The sequence below is a fragment of the Teleopsis dalmanni genome, chromosome 1 (assembly GCF_002237135.1).
Source record: "Teleopsis dalmanni isolate 2A chromosome 1, ASM223713v2, whole genome shotgun sequence".
Taxonomy (NCBI): domain Eukaryota; kingdom Metazoa; phylum Arthropoda; class Insecta; order Diptera; family Diopsidae; genus Teleopsis; species Teleopsis dalmanni.
The window spans coordinates 213,565,709-213,588,456 of NC_051846.1; the positions used below are offsets into that span (position 1 = coordinate 213,565,709).

Sequence of the window (22,748 nt, forward strand, 5' to 3'; positions counted from 1 at the left end):
TAATTACGTATTTGTGAGTATCATAAAAACATTTAATTTTCTAAAATATATAAAGGTACCATCATACTAAAGTTTCTATGAATTTGGCCAAAACTAGAAAACTATAAACTCATAGTAACGGCAGCAAAGCGTTTTTTCCAATTTTTTTAAAGTTATTTTCAAAATTTCAATTATAACAAATTTTGCCTTTTTTCTAAGCAACTTCTAATGTATAGTAGTAATAATTTAATTTACCTAACTATAATTAAGCAAATCAATCAAAACAATCAGAATGAAATTAGACAATTATATCACATATTAACCTACATAAGTATACATAAATTTTCAAAACTTTCAAATAAAATCACTTCATTTTAACTATATGATTTTAAAATAAATAAATATTCTAAACCAGAAACGTTCTCAAAATTTTTATGAAGCTTATATCATTTGTCTGACCCAAAATAAGCGCTACATAAAACGTTGTTTATGTGTGGTTTTTATAAACTAATTTAAAGATTATATGAAAACATTTGATTGAAAAAATTAAACCATTATACCTAGTGTAAAAATTTCTAAAATATTTAAGAATTCAAAGACTAAACTCCTCGTTTTGAGTTGAAATAAAGATGAAGCGAAACAAAAATATAGACAAGTATATTTCTTATCATCTGCAAAATCCTCTTCATTGCTCTAAAAACATATAAATAGTATAAAGTTTTTGCAATATGTTTATTGGGTATTATACAACTATAGGCACTCGATGAACTCTGTAAATAAATAAAATAAGATAGATTGTTCAAGATTCGAAAATTATTTATTATTTATAATATTAAGTGCCATTATGATTGGCTTCACCTTATACATCTTATCACTAAACTTTACTAGTTTGTTAAAAGGAAAAAATTGTAATAATGCTACTCAGTATTATAGTTTCATAAAAATATTTTTGTTAAAATTTATTAAAGTTTAAAATTTGTGCACTTTGGAACACACCAGTTACGTCGAGTGACAATGACGCGAGTTTATATATCCATTTCCGTTAAAGAGAGTTAAAAATCTTTTTTTTTTATAAATTGTGTTTACAACGCAAATGGAAAACGGATGTTACAGAAAATGTTATTGTTTTTTTTTTGTTTTGGTATTTGAAATGATAGGAGGAAATATTAAAAGAAAATTTTAGAAAATTGAAACTTATAACACTGCCAGAAATTCACATTAGCATTGAAATTAAAAATTATAACGAAATGTGGAGATAACGAACCATAACAATCTTATGATAAATTAAATATCTTATTTCAGATAATATCTGTAGTTAGTATCTCTATATTAGCAAAACAAGTCCACACCTCACTAATTTTTTTATAATGTAGATGATTAACTTTTTTTGTAAAAAGCTTATGAATAGGAGCTATAAAAAATTAAATATGTAAACTTTACCAAAGCAAGGTTTCCTACAACAAGTTTGTACTTAAAATTTTGGCTTTCCTTGCTCGTAAATTGGTCATTCATCACATAAAATGTTAACAACACTTAAATCAAGAAATGAACAATACAACAATACATTTACCCCTAATTGCTAACTTAAACGAATTTTTTAAAGACACTTTCAAAATCATTCTATCTATTCGAATCAATGGGTGGCATAACATAACAAGCGAAAAATACGCAAAATGTTTGAAATGTATGTACGTGTCTGCGGACCATTACCTAAACAAATAAATATGGTTATAACCCTTAAATTTTTAAGCGCAATTGCCTAATAGTTTTTATACTTCATTTTGCGTAAGAAAAGGTCACAACTTCGAACTATGACAATAACAGTTAAATAAGCTCGCAACAATAAAACTCAAAGCGGCAGGAAATACATACATAGCAGACAAGCCTGCCCGCAGTAAAATTAAAAACTTCTCATCGCCTTCTATGACTGTTTTCTCTGGTTTATTTTGTTGCGTTTTTCTATTTTTTTTAATAAATATTCTCTTATGGCTTAAACTTATGACTTACGTTTAATATATATATTAAATCGACAAATCAAATAGGTTCCAATAGTGTAAAAAAATATTAATTAGATTTGAATTCATATGCAAAAAGTCATTTTTTTAACAACGGAACCCAATGGCTTAAACATTATTCAATAAGAATAACTCCTTTTTATATCGCTTCGACGCCATCTTAATAAACGAACTACTAATGAGTTTTTTTGTTTGTCGAACAGCATTTATCCGTTATATGCGTATACAAATATATTCAAAAGTGCTTATTGTAGCATTTATTTTAAATATAAATACAATATAAATAAAAATAAATAAAAAATAAATATTATAAATTAATTTATTTATTATAATATACTATATTCATAATATAGTATAAATGAATAATTGCTAAGCACTACACCTTACACACATATTCGTAACTACTCGCTATCACGAAAACCATTGAAATTCTTTAAATAGAATGACTTACGTACACTTGAGTTAACATTTCTACGAGAAGGAAACCCCTCTTTTTGCCTGATTTCAAGAAAATCATGAATTAGTTTGTTATATATTCAAAAAATTTTAGCAATTTACAATTTCTGATATATTTTATCGAATAAATTAAAAATAAAATTATATAAGTTTCGAAACAATTTATAGCATTTTCAGAAAGCTACGTGTGCTTTTCGTATTTTTTTTTACTTTTGCGTATTTTTTTTTATTTTGTGAACTCATATATTCAAATATACATTAAATATCAAATCACACTAGTTTACAACCAAAAATTTCCAAAAACGAGTCCTAAATTTTTTATAGTGAAACTCCATAACTTTTTTGTGAAGTTACTTAATAAAATAATTAATATAATTGCATATCAAGTTAAAGCTTATACGAGATTTGTACGAATATTTTTTGGGTTGCTTAACCTTCAGGATGAATGCAAACGTCAACGGTTTGTGATCACCAAAAATAACAAATACACTTCTCTCCAAGACGTACTTGAAATGCTGGACAGCTTGATAGACGGCGGTCAACTCACGATCATAAAAACTGTACTTTGTCTGCGTTGGACTCAAACCCATAGGGTAAAACGCCAATGGCCAAATCGAAGCACAATATAATGTTGCATGAGATCATTTTAGACACTAAGGAAGATAAGCTACAACTGTAATTTATCTGTCTATTTTTTAAACGAACTGAAGAAGAGTTCTTGATTTACAGGAAAAATTGTAATACTATATTCCTTGATATATTCTATTAACTATTAACGAAACCTAAAAACCCGAATCACGTTTTCATTCATTTTACATTAATATTTAAACATTTACATCAACATCATCAATATTTTGATAACAACATTAAGCAGTCCGTTTAAATTCGAAAATATTGAAGAAATTTTTTTGTAGAGATTTCATTTCTGAAATATTTGCTTTTATCGCACACTTATTTGTAATTTATAACAAAACTGTGAACGCATCTAAAATACAATATGATGTCAGAAACAAATTTTACCTGTTGGCTATTAAATAAATTCCATTAAATCGTGTTCTTAAGGTCGTAAAAATAATAAGACGGCTTATTAAAAATATAACAATGCTTGTACCTTGCGAAATGTGAGTCTTGCTTCTGGAGGTGTTATTTGAAAGTATCTACACAAGTAAAAAATTGTAATATAAAATTTACAAACTTCTCTTTGTTGATATTAAGACAATGAAATGGAAAATTTTGGGCCGAAGGGACTTAAATATTAAATAAAACTTAGAGACAAGCAATGCAAAACATATACGTATACCATTACATAAAATTTTACAAAAGTTTTGCTTTTGATTTTAATAAAATTTAATATAAAATTTTGAATTTTTCTGTGCAGAGATCTTTAAATTGTTAAAGACGCGTTATTCTTATTTTTAAACGTATTTATATACAGATTTTAATTAAAAGTGAGAACTTGTTTCAATATAACTCTTAATAATAACTTTTTAATAACTCATAAATGCACTTTTATTACATATCAATATTTTTCATTAAATTAAAAAATCATATACATATATTAATATTCCTTATGTATTTTTGAAAATTTACCATTCCTCATTTTTATTTTTAAGATAAAAATAGTTTAAATTTTAACATATATTATACCATATTTTCATATATTCGCTGATGATATAGTTATAATTGGCACATAGCTTAAGAGTAAGAATTTTATTATAATTTTACATGTAAAGTACTAGTGTGTAAAGTACTACATCGTAACTTCGGTGAATCCAACACAAAATTTTTTTTTGTCTTGATTATTTTCATTTATTTTCTTGCCTCAGTACTTAAAAAAGTGGTATTCAAACACTTTGGAACTAACCAAGACACAAACAGATTTGTGTCAAGTTTACATTGTACAGGTTCTATATATATGTATATTGTACATTCTCCAGTTTTTCCTTTGTTTTTAAGAAACAAAATCTTCAAAATTGAAGATAGATTTGATACAACAGATATGGAAAATTTAGAAAATTGTTGATGTGCATATGTCATAAATTAATTTTTAAAAGCTGGTGCAAATTTGAAAACCTATGACTATGAATAATTTCTTTATCATATGTCGATAAAGAGAATAACTTTAGTCAATATTCTTTATGGAAATAAATTTAAATTTCATTAATTTTCGCGCATATTTCACACATTTGTTGTTGACGACGAAGCAAACACCCATCGTAATGGATCTCGATGACAAAGTACGTGGTGCAGTGTAAATGAAAATTCACACTCACTAATTGCTGTTCACCTAGCTTGGTGGTGTCAATGCTAATAGAGTTGCGAAACATTTAACTCTCATTATGACAGTACAAACCCATTTGACTTACGTTTCAAATGATTGCATTCATTAATCTTCGCTGAGCTTTTTAGTATAAATGTCTAGTATGTTTTAGTACTATGTCTAGTGTAGATATCTGTAATATAAATAATTTTGTATAAAAATTAAAATATAACTAAATATTTAACACAGTTTAAAAAGTGTAATTTTTTATTTTATTTAAAAAAACATTTTTATAAATTTATGTGCTAAATAAATAGATGTCTACGAAAATACATAAGAGCAATATTATACAATTAGATAATTTCAAATTTTACTCACTATTGTTATTTTCAACATGTTTTTTAAATAATATATAAATAAAAGATATATAAATAAAAGATAATGTATTTTACATAATAATTTTACATAAAACTTTTATTAAAAATACTTTTTTCATACTTTTTGTTAAAGAGGTTTTTCGAACAGTAGTGAACTACAACAACAAAAATTTATTTTATATTATTTTAATTAATTGCATTTTTTATTGACCATACAGCTATTTCGAGTATTGCCCAATACCCATCATCAGTGATCTTGGAAATAATTCTTGTATTTAATTATTCGTATTTAATTTTTTGAGACTGCAAGTACCAGGATTTGAAATCGTGTGCTGCCAAATTTGAAGCTCAGAGTCAGTGCTCCTTAACCAACTGCCACAAAGGCGTACTTGACTTTCATGTTCGTGCATTTTTCTGGAGTTTTGTTAATTTGTTGTGAAAGTTTTTATTAACAAATTCAGTTGCTGTGTTTATATTAGAACAAAATCATAAACCAGCTGTAGAATAATTAAATTAATTAATTATATTTTTATTTTTAATTGTTAAATTTCAATACTATTCAGATAATTGTAGTGCCATCAAATGTATAATTTGAACTTTATTCCTATTGGAAATGTTTTTCTATTGACTACAATTTTAAATTAAGGACGTAAACAACAGATGTTGCGCCTATCGGAGTATTGAGAATAACTGAAGTCACTTTTTGTAAAAATGTAACTTCCAAAACTTCATGTGATTTGTTCTGAACTGGAGGCGATTACTATAGACATTATGTCAAGTGATGAGTATGTTTTAATTCGTTAACTTATTCTATTTCCTAAAAATAAAGTAAAAATGCATAAAAAAATGCTTTTAAAGTCCAATATATTTCAGATACATATTCTAATATTAAATATGACGCATTCAATTTTCTAACGATAAGTGTTAATCGCGTATTATACATGAAATTTTTTTCAAACTTTTTTTATACATGAAATTTTTTTCAAACTTTTTTGTCAAATGCGAATTTTGTGCCAAATTTTATGTTTAATAGCAATATTTGAAGGTTTCACTAAAAAGTTGGATAGAAATCAAAAAATTTTGATTTTTCCTCAAACTTGCTCGTGTTTTTTCATATACAATCGGATTTTTGTAGACTTACATGAAAAATTTCATTCAATATAAGGGATAGAAGCGAAAACATCATTTAAATACATACATGATTTTATTTTGTAGTATATTGTTGTTTTTTTTTTGCTGTGGCGTGAAAAAAATAATGTCAATTGTTTTGATGTGTAATAGCAAGCGACGACAAAAAAGTTTGACAAACAAATCTCATGTGTAATACGCGCTTTACGCATACATTAAGTCCTTAATAAATTTAAAATAAAGTTGTCAGTAACACTTAAAATGACGTAAAAAGAAGTTAAAACTATAGAAATTAATCGGTGTGCGTAATCATTGAAATTAATCAGTGTTCTAAATCTTTTATTCTAAAGAAATTTTAAATTTTCAATATAGAAAGGCAAATTTAAATGCTAAATGAGTTGCATTTTCAAGTAATATTAGGTGTAAAATATACTAACAAAATAATAAGATATTTTGCACATTAAACACAAATTTTTTTTAGTCTGTTTTAAGTTTCCAAGAAGAACTTTGTATTTGAAGAAATGATCAAAGTTATCTTTTCATATTCCCCCTCAAATTAATAATAAATAATTTTCTTCAATGCATTCGCTGTAGTACAGGTTCAAACAGTTCATTTTTGAAAATAATTTTTAAAAAATTTTGTTAATTATTTTAGAAGTTCAATTTAGTTAAAAAACTGCAATTGTTCTAATGTTTCATTCTCAGTGTTTCACACAATTAAATATTCGTTAAATGTTTATGCAGAATAAAAAGCAAAAAATGTTAGAAACAGAACTTAACTTCCAGAATACTCAGATTTACTTAGACAAAAATTGGTTTTCTTACACCTGTGGCAATTTTCTTACTTAGTGTAAGTAATTTTTCTTTCATTTCCAACTGTTCAACAAGAGCAGAAGATTGAAAAAATTAATGTATAATTTTTCATTTTTATAAAAAGGGCAATAAATATTGTCGTGTTACGCAATTTCAAACCTGACAGTAGCACCTGATGTCCCAAAATGTTGTTAAACTTTTCGTTCCAGATTTATATTTGTATTCTATCACCCCCTAACAGCAAAACTTGTCCCATTAGGTAAATAGGTTGCACTCAATAAAATATCTTAAGAAATTGAGGTCAAAGTAGTACGATGAAGTAGTACTAGAAGCAGTAGAAGTGGAGATGATGTATATTATTATGCATATTCTCTCTCAAGACTTCTGGCGTACTATTACAATTATTTATACAATTACTATATTGCTCTTCTATTGTTATACAAAGTTGTTAATTACATGAAATGAAGTAAAGTATTACTAATTGGAGGTAAGTTCCACACAAAAACTATATCACTAATCAATATTAATTGTAGGTTGAAGTGGTAATATTTAGATATACTGGTATCAAATGTTAGACGAATTTGATAATCGTATGCCTTTGTAAATAGGATTTTTTAATTTAATCTCGTTTAATTATTTAAATAAATTGAAGATTATAAAGATTTAAATTAAAGATTTTGACGATTTTGATATTGAAGATTTTGAAGATTTTGATATAGAAGATTTTTAGTTTTATAATTTATAACATTATTGAAGCTATTTATTAAAGCTTACGATAGGAAAACATATTTGTAGGATAGCATAGTATTTCGATGACTAAGGGTTAAAGCAAAGAATGTAGAGTATTATAAACCAAAGATCTAGAGTACTCTAGATTCTTTAGTTAAACTGAAAGTGAAAATTTAAACAAAACTGGCATTAGCGTAGCAACTTCTGGATCACTAAGAAGTGATCCTAATTCACTAATTCACTAATTGTATAATATTATAATTTTTGTTTTAACTATAGATTATATAATATAAAATAAAATAAGTTAACCTGGGTTAACTTTCATTGGAGTGAATAAGTTAGACGGTTTATTAAGAAAGCAATTAAACACTATCAGATCACTAAAAAAAAAGTGTTGTTTTAACTGGTACCTATTAAATTTTAATTAATGGCTGCATATTCAGCCATCCCTTTTTAGACGGAAGTTGTGGATACAAATGAGAACATTGCTACCTAAGGGGTTAACATATCCTGTCAGCATTTTATTATATTTTTTTCTTATATTGTCAGCTTTCACTTAAGGAATTTGTAGATATCGGTGTATACTTTCATTCCTAATATATCATGGGACACCAGTGATTGTTCTCAGTATTTTTGACTGAACTCTTTAGATAATTTTAATATTTGAAACACTAGCATTACCAAATAGCTAGACACTATAAGCCCATATTGGTTTTATGGTGCTGTTATACAAAAGTACTTTATACTTTAGGCACAGGAAGGATCTGTTATTAACGACCCAGTGCAACTTAGAGGCTTGGAGCTTTATTTGTAGTTTTTTGGCTTCACTGTGCTTTCGCGAAGTTAGTCGTCTGTCTAGGCGAATACCTAAGTACGTTATATTATCTGCTTGTGGTGTGGGAATGTTAGTTAGTAAAATTATTGAAGATATACTCCGATTTAAGGTAAAAATGACGTGTTAACACTTTAGTTCATTTTAGTTCATAATTCACCATTTTGACAGTCATGTCTCCACCCAAAATAAATGAGATTGACGTTGGTTTGATTCGTTATACGAATCACTTGCTCATGGTTTTCCCTACAACCAAACGGGTAGGAGGGTATTAGGTTTTGATCGTCAAAAAATGGTTTCAGCTTTAAAAGCAGTGTCTTTCAGAATTTAGAAAGATATGGCAGTAAGCTTATTAGCCTGTATGAAGAAATAAGTATGGGATCTTTGCCTCATTTATGAAAATACAGTAAAAATAATTTCGCATAAATTGAAACTAAATTTTTTATTTTTCTTCTGCATTTTCATGTAATTTATATTTTAAGTTATTATTAACGTTTTACAACTTTCCTTCCAAAGACCTCACTGAACCAATGTTGCCAGCCATACCTTATAAACCATTTCTAAACACAAGTTGTAAAAATAATTTTATAAACAACAGGAATGGCAGGTATTATTCTCGTGTTTACGCTTCTCGAAGGCGCAAGGTACGATACGTCGCTACCAGTCCAACTATATTACAAACAAGTATGGTATGGCGGGCACACATAATATGCACTAAAGCAGAAACATGAAAGTAAAAGCTTTCAAAACTTTACAGGTACTTTTAGGCAAACCGTAAACACTTGTTTCTGTCACATTAGGAAAATGCGGAAATATGCCTTTATATTTGTGCAGTGAAAAATTTTCCTTTATGCTTTGCAACTACATATTTTCGTATAGGTATAATTTCTTTTTGCTGGCAGGGGTACCAGCATTGTTTACCTACACGTTTGTGCAGATGTGTATATAAATATACGTATGTATTTATATATCCATAGAGAAATGTATTAATGTGTTTAGACGCTTTCAGTAACATAGGGATAAAGTATTATATAATTGAAATTATATAAGTGAAATTACTCATAACGGACAGTTCTTTTAACTGGACAGCTTAAATAGCCGGACAAATTTCGTGGATATAGTTTTTTCATTTATTTTTTCATAGCAGGACGCGGACACTACATTTTAAATATTTCGATCAAAAAACCTGCGATTTCCCATAATACAAATTCTTTTTGCATTTGTGTAAAAAATGATTAATTTTAGTTACCAATAATTAATTAAATATAATTTATAAATTACTTCGACCAAAATAGCCCAGAAAGAGAGGTTTCCTTTCCAACATTACCTGACAAAACCCTCGCTCTTGAATCCAAAAAATGCATCGGCTTGAGTCTTTGCGATGGAAATGATCGAATGCCTGCAGCAGTTCAATAAGACAATAAGAGTTCAGAAACGAAGAATTTACCGATTTGGATCCCGAAGATGACCTTCCGCTCACAATCTACTCTAAATTTCAGGAAGGACTCGATTTGACAAATGATTTCAACGGTTTTCTCCAAGTAAATAGAAATATCTGCACTGAAGACAAGAATGTGGAAATTCAATTTGAAGAACAAAGCGATATTATGGACATAAGTTCAGAAGAAGAATCTAATGAAGAAATAAATGAGCATTTAGGTGCAATTTAAACATAATTTTTTGTGCTCCCTCTCATAAGCGGACATCTTCCATAATCGAACAAAAACACTGCGACGGTGAATGTTCGGTTACGAGAAATTTCACTGTATTTGTTTATTTGAAATTGCAAAGTTACCGAATTACCAAATTACTAAATTACTCCGGTATTCTGTGAATCATCAGCTGATTCTTATCATTGAAAGCAGTGCAATCAAAGTGTCAAATATATTTATAAAAAAATATGAATTTGTTCAACTAAATTATATTAGGTTAGAAAAATGTTTCTTTCGCTGCAATAAGGTTTTACTTTGTAACGATACCTATATGATATTAATTACATATAAATACTTTTTAACATATATTTAAAAACTATAACAAGCAGAAAACCATAAATAAAACTTTCGTTCTATATTTTAGTTTATATCCAACAGTAAACAAATTTTTATTTAATAATATCAGATCAGACAGTTCTTGTAGCTTGATGTAGCTTAAACGTCACACTTTAAGTTATGAATATGTATCCTATTTGACAGTATAAGAGTAATTTAAATTTCTATTATTATAATTTATTTACTGTATAAAAGTAAACTATAGTTCTGTTACTATAACTTTTTTATCTATTCTAAAATACTTCGACATTATCACTCTAACATGGAATAAAAAAAGATAACCTTTAAATAATCCATTATAATACTTCTAGTAGTAACGATTTTAGGACTAGCAGAAGAATTGCATGGAATAAAAAAGATTACCTTTAAAAAATCCATTATATCACTTCTAGTAATAACGGTTTTAGGTCTAGTAGAAGAATTGCAAAAAAAGGGACACTAGCAACTTTTATTGAACAAACTTTCTAAAATTTGCAACAAATCTATATTTTATTTTTATTTTATTTATTTATTTATTTAAAAAATTAAATTAAATTATATTGTAATAATTTTTCGAAACAAAAATATAGTTGTATTCAAATTATTAATTACTGCATTTTAAAACAGATATTAGAGTGTCAGATTCTTCTCAAGATTTAGTTATGAACTTTGTTCACAAAGCTTTAAAGGACTTTGTGTAATCATAAGTGAAATTGGTACAATAGAACTCTTCTGGCTGCAGTACCGACTGTTGGCCGATTTCACGTCAAAGCTTTAATAATAATAAATAGAGTGTCAAGCAAACCTATATAAAATGAAAAATTATAATTTTAACACTGTACCACGAGTAATTGATAGATTTGAAAATTATAAGCGATTCAGAATATATATTTATTTATATTTTGTAACCAAATCAGCTAAATTAACACTGCTATATACACTTCATTTTAATTATAAATTTTGAGGTGCCTTATATCAATCCAGTGAACAAACCTCGCAGAGCCACTATGTGCAAAGCTTCATAAACACAACAATTCATGGGGTTCTATGCTTATAATATAAAACTATTGTGCAATAAAAAGGAATAAACTTGTTTTACAAGCGGTTAATAGAAATATATATTCCCGGAAGAACACTACGCAATATAAAAGCATAAAAAACCGCAAGCCACATTACTGTAAACCATTTGAAAGCCTATTTGAGCACCAAATGCAAGACAGGAGGCGCTTGTACAACAATGCGAGGTTACGTCAACGTACAAGTTCGTAAGACTTGTAAAATTTTTAGGAGCAACACGTTATGGTTTTGTGTCCGACCAAACACCAAGCGCAGAGCACTGTAGGTACTCCAACACACACATTCACATAAAACATTCTTCTCACCTAGAAATGGATGCTCGAGTAATAAAAATTACATACTTTTGCTGTTTTTAGTTTTATATGTTTACTTACATCGAATCAATATGTTTTCCTCAGGAAGATTTTTAATAATTTTTGCAAAAAACTTTATTCATTTCAACTTTATTTATTAAAAAGCAAATTGTCTTCGTCACATCATTACATTACATTATCTAAAATCTAAAATAATATTATTTTTAAGATTATATAAAATGATGTCAATTATGGTCCGTTACGCGTTGGTGACGAGTATTGAATTAAATGGAATGATGAGCTTAATGAGTTATACCGCGACATTGACACAGTTAAGCGCATAAAAATTCAGAGGCATCGCTGGCTCCGAGTCCAGGTGACTAACAATTTGTGGGCTTTCGGTACTACCAACTGGAGAGAGCAAGCAACTGATTGGGCTGGTTGACGGAGGCTACTCGACGCGGCCAAGGACAACTCACGTCTGTAATGGCCAACTAAGTAAGTAAGTAAGTATGATGTCAATTAATAATATATAATGGTTCTATGCTTTGATAGCAGTACCTAAACCTTCAATTAATTTCCAAGTATGAGTTGCTTAGTTATTAATTATTTTGACAATTGAATTTACTGAGACTACCGTAAATATTGTATTAACATATATTCATTTAATTTAATTTAATTTAAGATTCATTTAATTTTTAAATCAACTGTTTTAGGAATGTTCGAATGCATACATTTTACTATAAGCTTCATGATTTATGAATATGTTACTGAGTTCCTTCTGTACTGAAATTTTTAGTAAAAGATGGGAAGACTTAACGATACGCATGCATCTGTATGCAATCTGGCCACGTTCCGATTAAAGGAAATCCAAAATTCTCATTGAGATATCCCTTAGAAATATCAGTCTTTTGAAAGATTTATTTATAGGTTACTGTAAACTATCAATTAAGTCTGTCGCAACTGTGAGGAAAACGAAGAGAGTGCCTCTCACTTTTTTTTGCCCAGCTCATGCACGGCGACGATACTTTAGAAACCCTCTTTTTAACAGCATTTTAGGCTTCGCCATAGGTTCTAGGTAGTTTTAAACCCTGAGTTTTTCCTATATATGCGGTAACACAATGGGAAAATAGTCCTAAGTGGATCTACTAGGGAACGCCGATATAACGTAACCTAAACTAATATGTTCTCCTTTTAAGTGTGATAAGACTTTAACATAGTGCAGAATTTACTTTATTCTGTTCTGACAATTTATGGAACCGAAAACTCGAAATGTATCTCTTCTCACTTTTTTCTCTAATTTTTCTAATGTCAATGTTATAATAGGAAGCAAAACTAAAACATAGCTATTTCAAGCTATTCATTCAGGTGAGTTTTATATAATGTACATTATATAATATAACATATATGCAATCACGCTAGTGCCGCATGTATTTACCGGACCTGGTTCGGACCAAATGCAGCATACTCGAACATATTCATTAATCGATTTTTAAACTAAATATCTTGAATTTATAACGAAATATAACTGCGATTTTTTACTTATATGATAGTTTTGAATCAGCAGCGATGCGATATCAAGCGATTTAGTGCATTGATTCGGATTCGGATTCGGATTTTGAACAAGTAACGTTTTATATTTATATGTAAATATACAATCATATATATTCAAGCCGTACAATAATGTTCTAAAAAGAAGTAATTTACACTATGTCTGTACTGGCTAGACTTGACAAGGTTTTTGCATGCATAAAAATTTTGCCAAAGTCCAGTCTAGTCAGTGTAGACGTCCAGTAATTGCACATCTCCGATACAAATTTTTAAAACAAGTTTGCAAAATTACTCAGTACACCTTCTTCATAATTATTTCACTCAATGAAACCTTACAAGTTTTTCATACTTTGTACTTTACTTTAATACATAATATTTCAAAATTATTTATTATAAAGAGCAAATATTCTGTGATATGCTTCTCTTACAAATGTAATACTTTTGGTATTTAAAGTATAAGATAGTCAAACAAGTTTTATATTTACTAATGAAAATAGAAATAATGCCTAGAGCATAAGGGCATTAATATTAATTGTTTACTACAAGTATGTCTGGAAAATTAACAATTGTAAAATGAAAATTAAAGATTTGGATATGGGGGCCATTGCTTGCAGCTAAGCATAAATAAGGAAACTGTATATATAATACTGATATTAAACATTTTTTTGTTAACAAGGTTTACTAAATTTAAAGTTTATTTGTGCTTAATCAAAATTCAAATATTTGCATATACATATGTATTCTTCATAATATACAGTGATGAGTGTAACTAAATTAAAGCACTCGTTGCTTGATTATGGTGTACTCATATAAGCCTATAAAGATAAAAGAGTGGGTGCATTAAGGTAGTTGGAAAATATAATTAGTAAGTTGTTGTACTTGCATGTGTTAAATACTATATCGGAGCGGTTTAAGTTTTGTTTTAAATTGGTTTAATGTACTTGAAATACTTACTTCATACAAGCAAAAATAGTTATTTTATAGCATATGTTATAAAAATATATTTAATTTTTTTAAATACAACTAACTGAACGTGTGAAATTTTAAAAAATAACGTGTTTTGTCACAGACTTTTTAAGAACATTTTACTTATCTAAAAATAGTAAATATGGGCCAAGAGGATCAAGAACTTTTAATACGAAGCGATAAATCGAAAACATCTGCAGAAAGTCTTAATATTGTAAGTGGTAACTTACATTTATGTGTATATATTACTTAATACATAATAATGTATATATATATATATATGTATATAATTCAATACTACTAACTACTAATTTACTACATAAAAGATAATTCAGAAATACCATTTATGCTTTTGATGGATCGTTCAGTCACATCGAATTGGCTATGTTTGGAATTTAGGAACGTGAAATTTAGATATTGATATTGAAAGATATTGATTGACTATATTAAGCAAATAAGATTGTTGCTGAAAAGAGATATAATTTTTAAATTTAACTGCATTGGATTAAGTAAGAAAAACAAATTTAAATAAAAACCAAAGAACATTGATTGAGTAAATATCAAACAACAAATATTCAAGAAATGTAATAAAAAATATTTTAAAATTATCTTTAGCCACTTTTATAGATGAAATATAATGTAAAATAACCATAAAAACGTTTCAAAAAGTGGGCGGTCCTAATGTCCCTTTAAATCCCTTCTTTGTAATAAAAAATTAACAAAGTAAAATAATTTAATATCCGTTAAATGAAAAAAGTAAATAAGAAGAAATCACACACATATATTCAAATTTCACTAATATATACGGTATTTAGCTTTTTCATAAAATATAATGTTATTCGTAATTTGAGTTTATTTAAGAATTCTGTATACATTTCCTTATAAACTAGAAATACATTCATAGTGTTTCCATCGTTTTTTTAATAAATATAGTAAATTAGATGTTAGTGGTAGCTATAATTCACAAAAATTTCAAGCAATCTTAAAGCAAAAACACCAATTGAGCATAGATATATTCTGTATCTTAATCTTAAACAATACGTTTTTATGAATCATTTATTATACAGTATGACATCTAATAGGAAGAGGAATCTCGTTTTTAATGAACTTCAATAATAGCTACACAAAGTATATTGGCCCTGAAAAATCTCTTGTAGATGACAATTTCTCACCAATCGGTTAATTTCCTTAAGAAACGAGTAGTTTAGATCTTAAGCCTTTGAATTTTTAACTTTCAATATGAAATATTAAATTATGCAATCGAGTAGAAAAGAATAAATCCTTTTTGTTTTAATATCAAACAGAATTCTGGCTCCTTTGAGCAATCCTCACTTAATAAGGACTTTAATAAAAGCTATGGAACAGTGGTTCCTAATACGAACGTTTCTGATAATTTAACTTACTCTTGGTATAACCTTGATGTATTTGGAGCCATTCATTTGCCAGGATCAACATGGAAACAAATGGCAAATCGAATTAAAGTATCCATATGTAAAGAACGTCACATACCCGCGCCCAGAAAGCACTTATTGAAGAATGGTAAAATTAAAAATAAAATGTTCAGGTCTAATAATATTTATTTTTTATCTAAAGTAAGTGGGGTTGCTTATCCTGGTGAATTGTTGGCAATAATGGGAAGTTCTGGAGCTGGAAAAACAACGTTGCTCAATTCGTTGGCCTTTCGCTCTTCACAAGGTGTTCAAATATCAACTTCAGCCATGCGAATGCTAAATGGGCATTTGGTAGATGCTAAAGAAATGCAAACTCGTTGTGCTTATGTGCAGCAGGATGATTTATTCATAGGGTCTTTAACAGCCAGAGAACACCTAATATTTCATGCTATGGTACGAATGCCTGGAACTTTAACATACCGCCAGAAAGTAGAGCGTGTCGATCAGGTAATACAAGATCTCTCATTAGGTAAATGCCAAAACACTATTATTGGCGTACCTGGTCGTGTGAAAGGATTGTCGGGTGGCGAACGTAAGCGCCTAGCATTCGCGTCTGAAGCACTAACGGATCCTCCACTGCTTATATGTGATGAACCCACTTCAGGTCTTGATTCTTTCATGGCACACAGTGTTGTGCAGGTTTTGAAAAAGCTTTCGGAAAAAGGAAAGACTGTTATATTGACAATCCATCAACCATCATCAGAGTTGTTCGAACTTTTTGATAAAATATTGCTTATGGCTGAAGGAAGAGTAGCCTTTCTGGGCACTCCTTTAGAGGCAGTTGATTTTTTTTCATAGTATGCTCCAAAAAAATGCAATTTTGAAAAGAGCTTAATATTCGCAATTTTTAGTATTGGCGCACAGTGTCCTGCAAACTATAATCCTGCAGATTTCTATGTCCAAATTTTGGCAGTTGTACCCGGAAAAGAACAGGAATCACGTGAACGTATTGTAAAAATTTGCGATAACTTTGCAGTAGGAAGGTAAATTTAAAATCATAACGCCAAAATATTTATATGCAAGGTTTTCCAATATTATCAAATATAATGCAAATATTTTAAAAATATAGTACTTTATTTATAAAAATTATAATCAAGAACACTAAAGAAAACTTCTTATTGGTTTTAATATTTTTTTTTACTATAGAGTGTCCCGTGGTATGGAGCAGAGCTTTAAAAAAATGGCTGCTGAATCAAATGGCCAACCGATTATTAATGGAAATGATTTTACATATAAGGCATCTTGTTTTATGCAATTTAGAGCCATACTTTGGCGTTCCTGGATATCCGTTCTAAAAGAGCCTCTATTGGTTAAAGTTCGTCTTATACAAACAACAGTAAGCATATATAAAATATCATTTAACATTTCCAAAAACATTTATAATCTACTGCATTACAGATGGTAGCTGTTCTTATAGGTCTGATATTTCTAGGTCAGCAATTGACACAAGTGGGTGTAATGAATATAAATGGAGCGATTTTTTTATTTTTAACAAATATGACATTTCAAAATGTTTTTGCTACTATCACGGTAATTGATAAGATAAATTTAATAATAGTATAACATTAAATAGTTTCTTAAATTAAGGTATTTACATCAGAATTACCAGTTTTTATGCGGGAAGCGCGAAGTCGCCTTTACAGATGTAGTACATATTTTCTTGGAAAAACTATTGCTGAGCTACCACTTTTTTTAACTGTACCATTTGTTTTCACATCTATTGCTTATCCAATGATAGGATTACGTGCTGGTATCTTTCATTATCTACATGCTCTAGCATTAGTTACTCTTGTTGCAAATGTTTCAACTAGTTTTGGCTATTTAATATCCTGTGGCAGTTCATCAACATCAATGGCATTATCCATCGGACCTCCAGTAATTATCCCATTTCTTCTCTTTGGTGGATTTTTTTTAAATTCTGCTTCAGTGCCAATATACTTCAAATGGTTATCATATCTATCATGGTTTCGTTATGCAAATGAAGGGCTTCTAATTAATCAGTGGTCTGATGTAGAAGCTGGTGAAATTACATGTACCTCATCGAATACAACTTGCCCCAGTTCTGGAAAAGTTATATTAGAAACACTAAACTTTTCGATAAATGATTTTATATACGATTATATGGGATTAATAGCGCTTATTATTATATTTAGGATATCTGCGTATGCTGCTTTAAAATTACGAACAAGACGCAAAGAATAAAACCTACTACCTATAATATTAAAATAAACTTACATACGATTTAATTACATTAATTCCAAAAATTAAGCACCAAATTTATTGTAAAAACAAATTTAATTAAATTTTAGCAATGTTTATATTTTATTCTACTAATCGCTTAATATATTAAAAAAATTGTTGACTTTAATCAAAAAATATTTATCTTTTGTTTATTTTTATTTATAAAGATTTGCGAGTGGATATAGATTTTCTGTCATATGATTGATATCTATCTACATCGCTCTCGTACGAGAACAGTTCAAAAGCGATTAAATAGTAGTGACCAAGTTATTATTACTGACCGTTAGTATTGCCCATCGTTATATATGATGGCTATTGTGGCTAATCGTCCTCACTTGTTGGGTTCTATTTTTATGGTTGTCGTGAAGGATGGTTGTTGCTGATCGGTGTTAGTATTAGATAGGTGAAATATTTAATTTTCCATAAAAAATAATTATTTACATGAATTTATTATTTAGCAGTAGTACATATAAGAATAGATTATCTTAACATATAAACTATTACAAGTACTGTCAGTAGAAAATGGTACTGTGACTCTTGTAAATTTTTATTGGTATTACTCATGATAAATGAAAGAAAGACATCTTTTTTCAACTTTTTGAATGAAAGGCAGAATGCCAAGTTTTGTGGAACTTTTAATATCTATATATTTGGTATTTGGTATATACAACAGCCCTATTCTTATGTAAAGTTAATAAGGATCTTTGCTTGGAATATTTTTCTGTACGGTTAACTTATAACTAAAAAACATTGTAAAGTAAATTGTTTTGTTTTTTGTAGTTGATTATATTTCAGTCTTCCCTCAATTGATATCATATAGTCTATTCACACATCATAAGTAATTCTAATACTGAAAGTAATATTGTTCATTCAGCTTGTTCGATTCACTTTGCAGTAAAATCAAGTTGAAATTGCTATCCGATTCCATATAAAAATTTACCTAACAAAATTGCAATTAAATTATAATTTATACGAAATCAAGTCATAATTCTAAATATTACTCTCGTGTAGCCATATTGTGATTATTTCTTAATACATATAAAAGAAACAAAAATTAAATAACCAAAGTTAAAATATAATTTACAATTATGTACTTATACTATGGTCAAATTATAGCCATAATATTTTCTTTCAGAGTTGTAAAAAACAAATTTAAGTCTGGTTGAAACAAATTGCCATCAATTTCAGAATATTCGAAATACTTGTTTTTGTCATATTTATGATTTTTATTGTGTTGTGTACAATATGAAATATAAAATTGTAAACACTAAAAATTTATTAATTTAATTAAAAGAAAGCAAAATAAATATTAGAACCGCAATGGTTAGCATTTCTAGCTTATATTTTTTATTTAATTTATTTATGTATATGAGTTTATTAGTAAATGAAATGCTCACATGATTTTAACGGATGGATGAAAATTTGCAACATATTTCCAATGAACACTCACAATATACTCTCTTTTGAATTTGGCTGCACTAAAACTTAAGACGCAAAATTTTTTTACCACTAAAACCTAAGTCTGTAGATTTTAAGAGCATTGTTGTTGCTTCACTTGTGAGTATTTTTTTGCTTTTCTGAAAGAAAAAATAACGGCTAATATTATCTAATCATAAATATTCATCTTCCTTCACAAAACGTATCTATAATTTTTTCAATTAATTCGGAAACTGAAATGTTAATATGATGTACATATCCGCAATAATAGTATTTAGAAAATAACATATATATATGTATAAATGTTAAATTATTTTATAATCACAGGCTCTATTGTGAATTGTGAATTTCAAAAGAAGAGGAGTTTGACAAATTGTATTGTATATAAAAAACAAATGAAACGCGCGTTGTGTTTGTGACGTTAATGAAATTCTTTAAGAATTAGTATAATGTAGTAGAAAGAAATCTAACACCGATTTAACACTATTATGATATTTGATATCATCTGGGTAATTTAAACAACACACTGTTGTTATGAAGTCAAAGTTGTCTTATAAAATTATTTGATAAAAACGTGGCAGTGTCAGCAAACAAGGGAAAATTTTAAAGCTTTTTTAAAACTTTAATCATATTGTTGTTACGCTATTCGTTCTATAAAATGGTAAAACTAATCGCCATCAATTAAGCAACAAGTGAACATCAAAAAAATATAGTTATACCTACTTCCAAATTTTGTGCGTAGCGCGTAAGGTTCGTTTTGTGTAAAAATTGATTTTTCATTTTCAATAAACGCGTATATAAAATACAAATTGCTTTAAACAAATTATACCATTTTTAAATATTCATAATTAATTGCTTTCGTTTTTAATAAAGTAATTAAAAGTAGAATGAGTATTGACGCACTCAGCAATGAGTGGGACGAGCTTGGCAAGGAGTTCGTGGAGCTTGAGGTAATACAACAGCTATAGTAAAATACGGAAGTGTAAAATTACGATATTTATTTTAACTATTTTTCTAATAAAGCACAAATAATAAATTTGTATTAAACATTTTTCACTAGTGAGAGTGATTAGTAAAACATATTCATATAATCTATTCATAATCTATACTTCTTATTTTCAGAACTGCAATCGTAAATATATTGAGTTATTGGAACAATTATATAGTCATCAACAGAAATGCTTTAATGAAATTAAACATCAACGTTATCGAATAAACCAAATAAATGCATCTTTGAAACAGTAAGTAGTGTTGATTTTCAAATTTGGACTTTTATTTTCTTTAATTTCTTATTTTGTAATTCGCTTTATTTCATACCTTTTTTATTACAAAGTACAAAAGTTCAAATTCAATAAAAAACTGCAATCTAATGGATAAAATTGTTAACACTCGTTGATAAATTGTTTATTTCTGGTCAGCATAGATACCGAACCTATACATAAATTGTTGCTGTCATTACCACTGCTAATCAGTTGTTTTTTTTATCAATTTACAAAAACTAAATGAAATATCTATATAATTTTTAAGGTAATTTAACTCTTTGCGTTTTCCTTATCAAAAAATATTTACGTTAAAAATGTACTTTAACTTTTGTACATTTGCTTAATAATTTCAGGAATAAGTGTTCTTCATATGAACTTTTGCATATGAATTTGAATTAATTTACTTTACAAATATATATATATGTATATATATATATATGTATATGCCGATTATACGTAATACATCCAAATTATTCTTCAACAGATATAAATATGTTTGTAAAACCATATATTTTAAAATTATGGTTAAAACTAAATCGATATTTTAAAACTCTTTTAAGTGTTTTTCTTTATCTGTACTTAGAGTCAATGAGATTAAGATTTAAAATCAATGCGATTAAGAATATTTAAAAATAGAAAGGATGTGTACATTGTATCGTTTTCTACAGTATCTGTTCAATCTAATCTATTTAAAAATACGTACATATATTTGATTTATAATTTGAGAGACAATTCTATTTCTACTATTTTGTTTTTCTCTAGATAAGTCCAGTAATGATGAATGTTATTTAATGTATGTGGAACTGTATTTTTATTTAGTAATTTAAATTATCCTTTTTCTGTTGATATTCTCTATTAGAAATAGTACAAAACTAAATGGAAAACGACACACAGTAGAACCTTATTTTAATAAGTCTGATTATTCTTATAAAATAAGATCACAATAAGAATAATTAGTATGGTATATGATATTTTGATAATAAATTTATATAATAATTTATTAGTAGCCCGCTAACTATAATTTATTATTTATATTTAAAAAGAGATGACTATCGAAGATAGTCGAAATATCAGAAAAATATTTTAATAAAATTTAATCTGTTTTAAAATATAAAAATAAATTATAGTATTTTTATTTCTATTTAAATTATCAATTACCCCGCTAATAAATTATTATATTATATTTTTGGTCACAAATAAAAGAATAAAATATTTTGGATAACAAATTTAAAAAAAAAAATAATAGAATTAAGTTACAAAATTAAGTTTAACTTATTAATTATAATCGTATATTTTTGATTTTAGGATTATAAAATAACTCAATAAGCAAGTAAATCAATTTAATCAGAAACCCAAAAACATTATTAAAAAGCGCATGGTATTTACCATAAAACAAAAGTCTTATATAATGTATGGATATGCTTTTTAATATATGAATTTATTGTGTACATTTTAAAATAATTATAATAAATAATTTTCTTTTGACTGGCTTTCTTAAGATTCAAAAAACCTGAAGAAAAAGAAAAAGTTTCCGAACTTCAAAAAAATACATTAAAGAGGAAAGCTCAGCTATATGAAATAGAGCAATCTCTTCCTGCAAAATCTGGACTTTATTTAAGAGTAAGTACAATATAAGAAAAATCGTTTCTTTATTCAGCACAAAGAGTTCTTAGAATAAAAAAATCATTTCTAAATAAATTTAAATCAGTTTTTTTTTGTTTTGACGTTTAGTTCTCAAAGAAATTATTTTTTTAATTTAATAGTTCTACTTTCAAAAATGAACAATATTGATCTGTGTTATCAATGTTGCGCCGTATATTGAAAGTCATAGCTTTCAATATACGAAAGATATAA

The 22,748-nt window shown here is 27.6% G+C and overlaps 3 protein-coding genes across 8 annotated transcripts in view; 2 read left to right on the top strand and 1 right to left on the bottom strand.

Annotated features, from left to right (window-relative positions):
• Positions 1-14,558: 14,558 nt before the first annotated feature.
• LOC119671877 (protein white-like) lies at positions 14,559-18,222 on the top strand. Its single transcript, XM_038082700.1, has 7 exons — positions 14,559-14,717; positions 15,808-16,042; positions 16,097-16,751; positions 16,806-16,937; positions 17,101-17,290; positions 17,353-17,484; positions 17,542-18,222. The coding sequence occupies exons 1-7, from the start codon at positions 14,646-14,648 to the stop codon at positions 18,154-18,156; spliced, it is 2,031 nt and encodes a 676-aa protein (XP_037938628.1). The 5' UTR covers positions 14,559-14,645; the 3' UTR covers positions 18,157-18,222.
• A 1,788-nt stretch (positions 18,223-20,010) lies between these two features.
• Positions 20,011-22,547, top strand: LOC119675765 (transmembrane protein 120 homolog). Of its 6 annotated transcripts, XM_038086979.1 has the most exons (4): positions 20,011-20,382; positions 20,506-20,582; positions 20,755-20,873; positions 22,394-22,547. In XM_038086979.1, the coding sequence occupies exons 2-4, from the start codon at positions 20,520-20,522 to the stop codon at positions 22,527-22,529; spliced, it is 318 nt and encodes a 105-aa protein (XP_037942907.1). In that variant the 5' UTR covers positions 20,011-20,382; positions 20,506-20,519; the 3' UTR covers positions 22,530-22,547. The 6 variants fall into 6 exon arrangements, with proteins under 6 accessions (XP_037942907.1, XP_037942911.1, XP_037942902.1 ...); XM_038086983.1 differs by lacking the exon at positions 22,394-22,547 and adding an exon at positions 21,051-21,153 and having other exon boundaries at positions 20,011-20,582; XM_038086974.1 differs by having other exon boundaries at positions 20,012-20,582.
• Positions 22,548-22,577: 30 nt separating this feature from the next.
• Positions 22,578-22,748, bottom strand: part of LOC119667231 (neurogenic locus Notch protein-like) — a 14,684-nt gene continuing 14,513 nt past the window's right edge. Inside the window, exons 8-9 of the mRNA XM_038076521.1 lie at positions 22,664-22,725; positions 22,578-22,583 (exon numbers count right to left, since the gene is read on the bottom strand). Coding sequence (XP_037932449.1) covers positions 22,578-22,583; positions 22,664-22,725 — 68 coding nt within the window. The remainder of the gene's footprint in view (positions 22,584-22,663; positions 22,726-22,748) is intronic.

Coding starts and splice junctions, on each gene's coding strand:
- LOC119671877 (XM_038082700.1), top strand. CDS start 14,646: ATGGGCCAAGAGGATCAAGAACTTTTAATACGAAGCGATAAATCGAAA. Junction 14,718..15,807: donor CTGCAGAAAGTCTTAATATT/GTAAGTGGTAAC, acceptor AATATCAAACAG/AATTCTGGCTCCTTTGAGCA. Junction 16,938..17,100: donor GATAACTTTGCAGTAGGAAG/GTAAATTTAAAA, acceptor TTTTTACTATAG/AGTGTCCCGTGGTATGGAGC.
- LOC119675765 (XM_038086979.1), top strand. CDS start 20,520: ATGAGTATTGACGCACTCAGCAATGAGTGGGACGAGCTTGGCAAGGAG. Junction 20,583..20,754: donor AGGAGTTCGTGGAGCTTGAG/GTAATACAACAG, acceptor TCTTATTTTCAG/AACTGCAATCGTAAATATAT. Junction 20,874..22,393: donor ATAAATGCATCTTTGAAACA/GTAAGTAGTGTT, acceptor GGCTTTCTTAAG/ATTCAAAAAACCTGAAGAAA.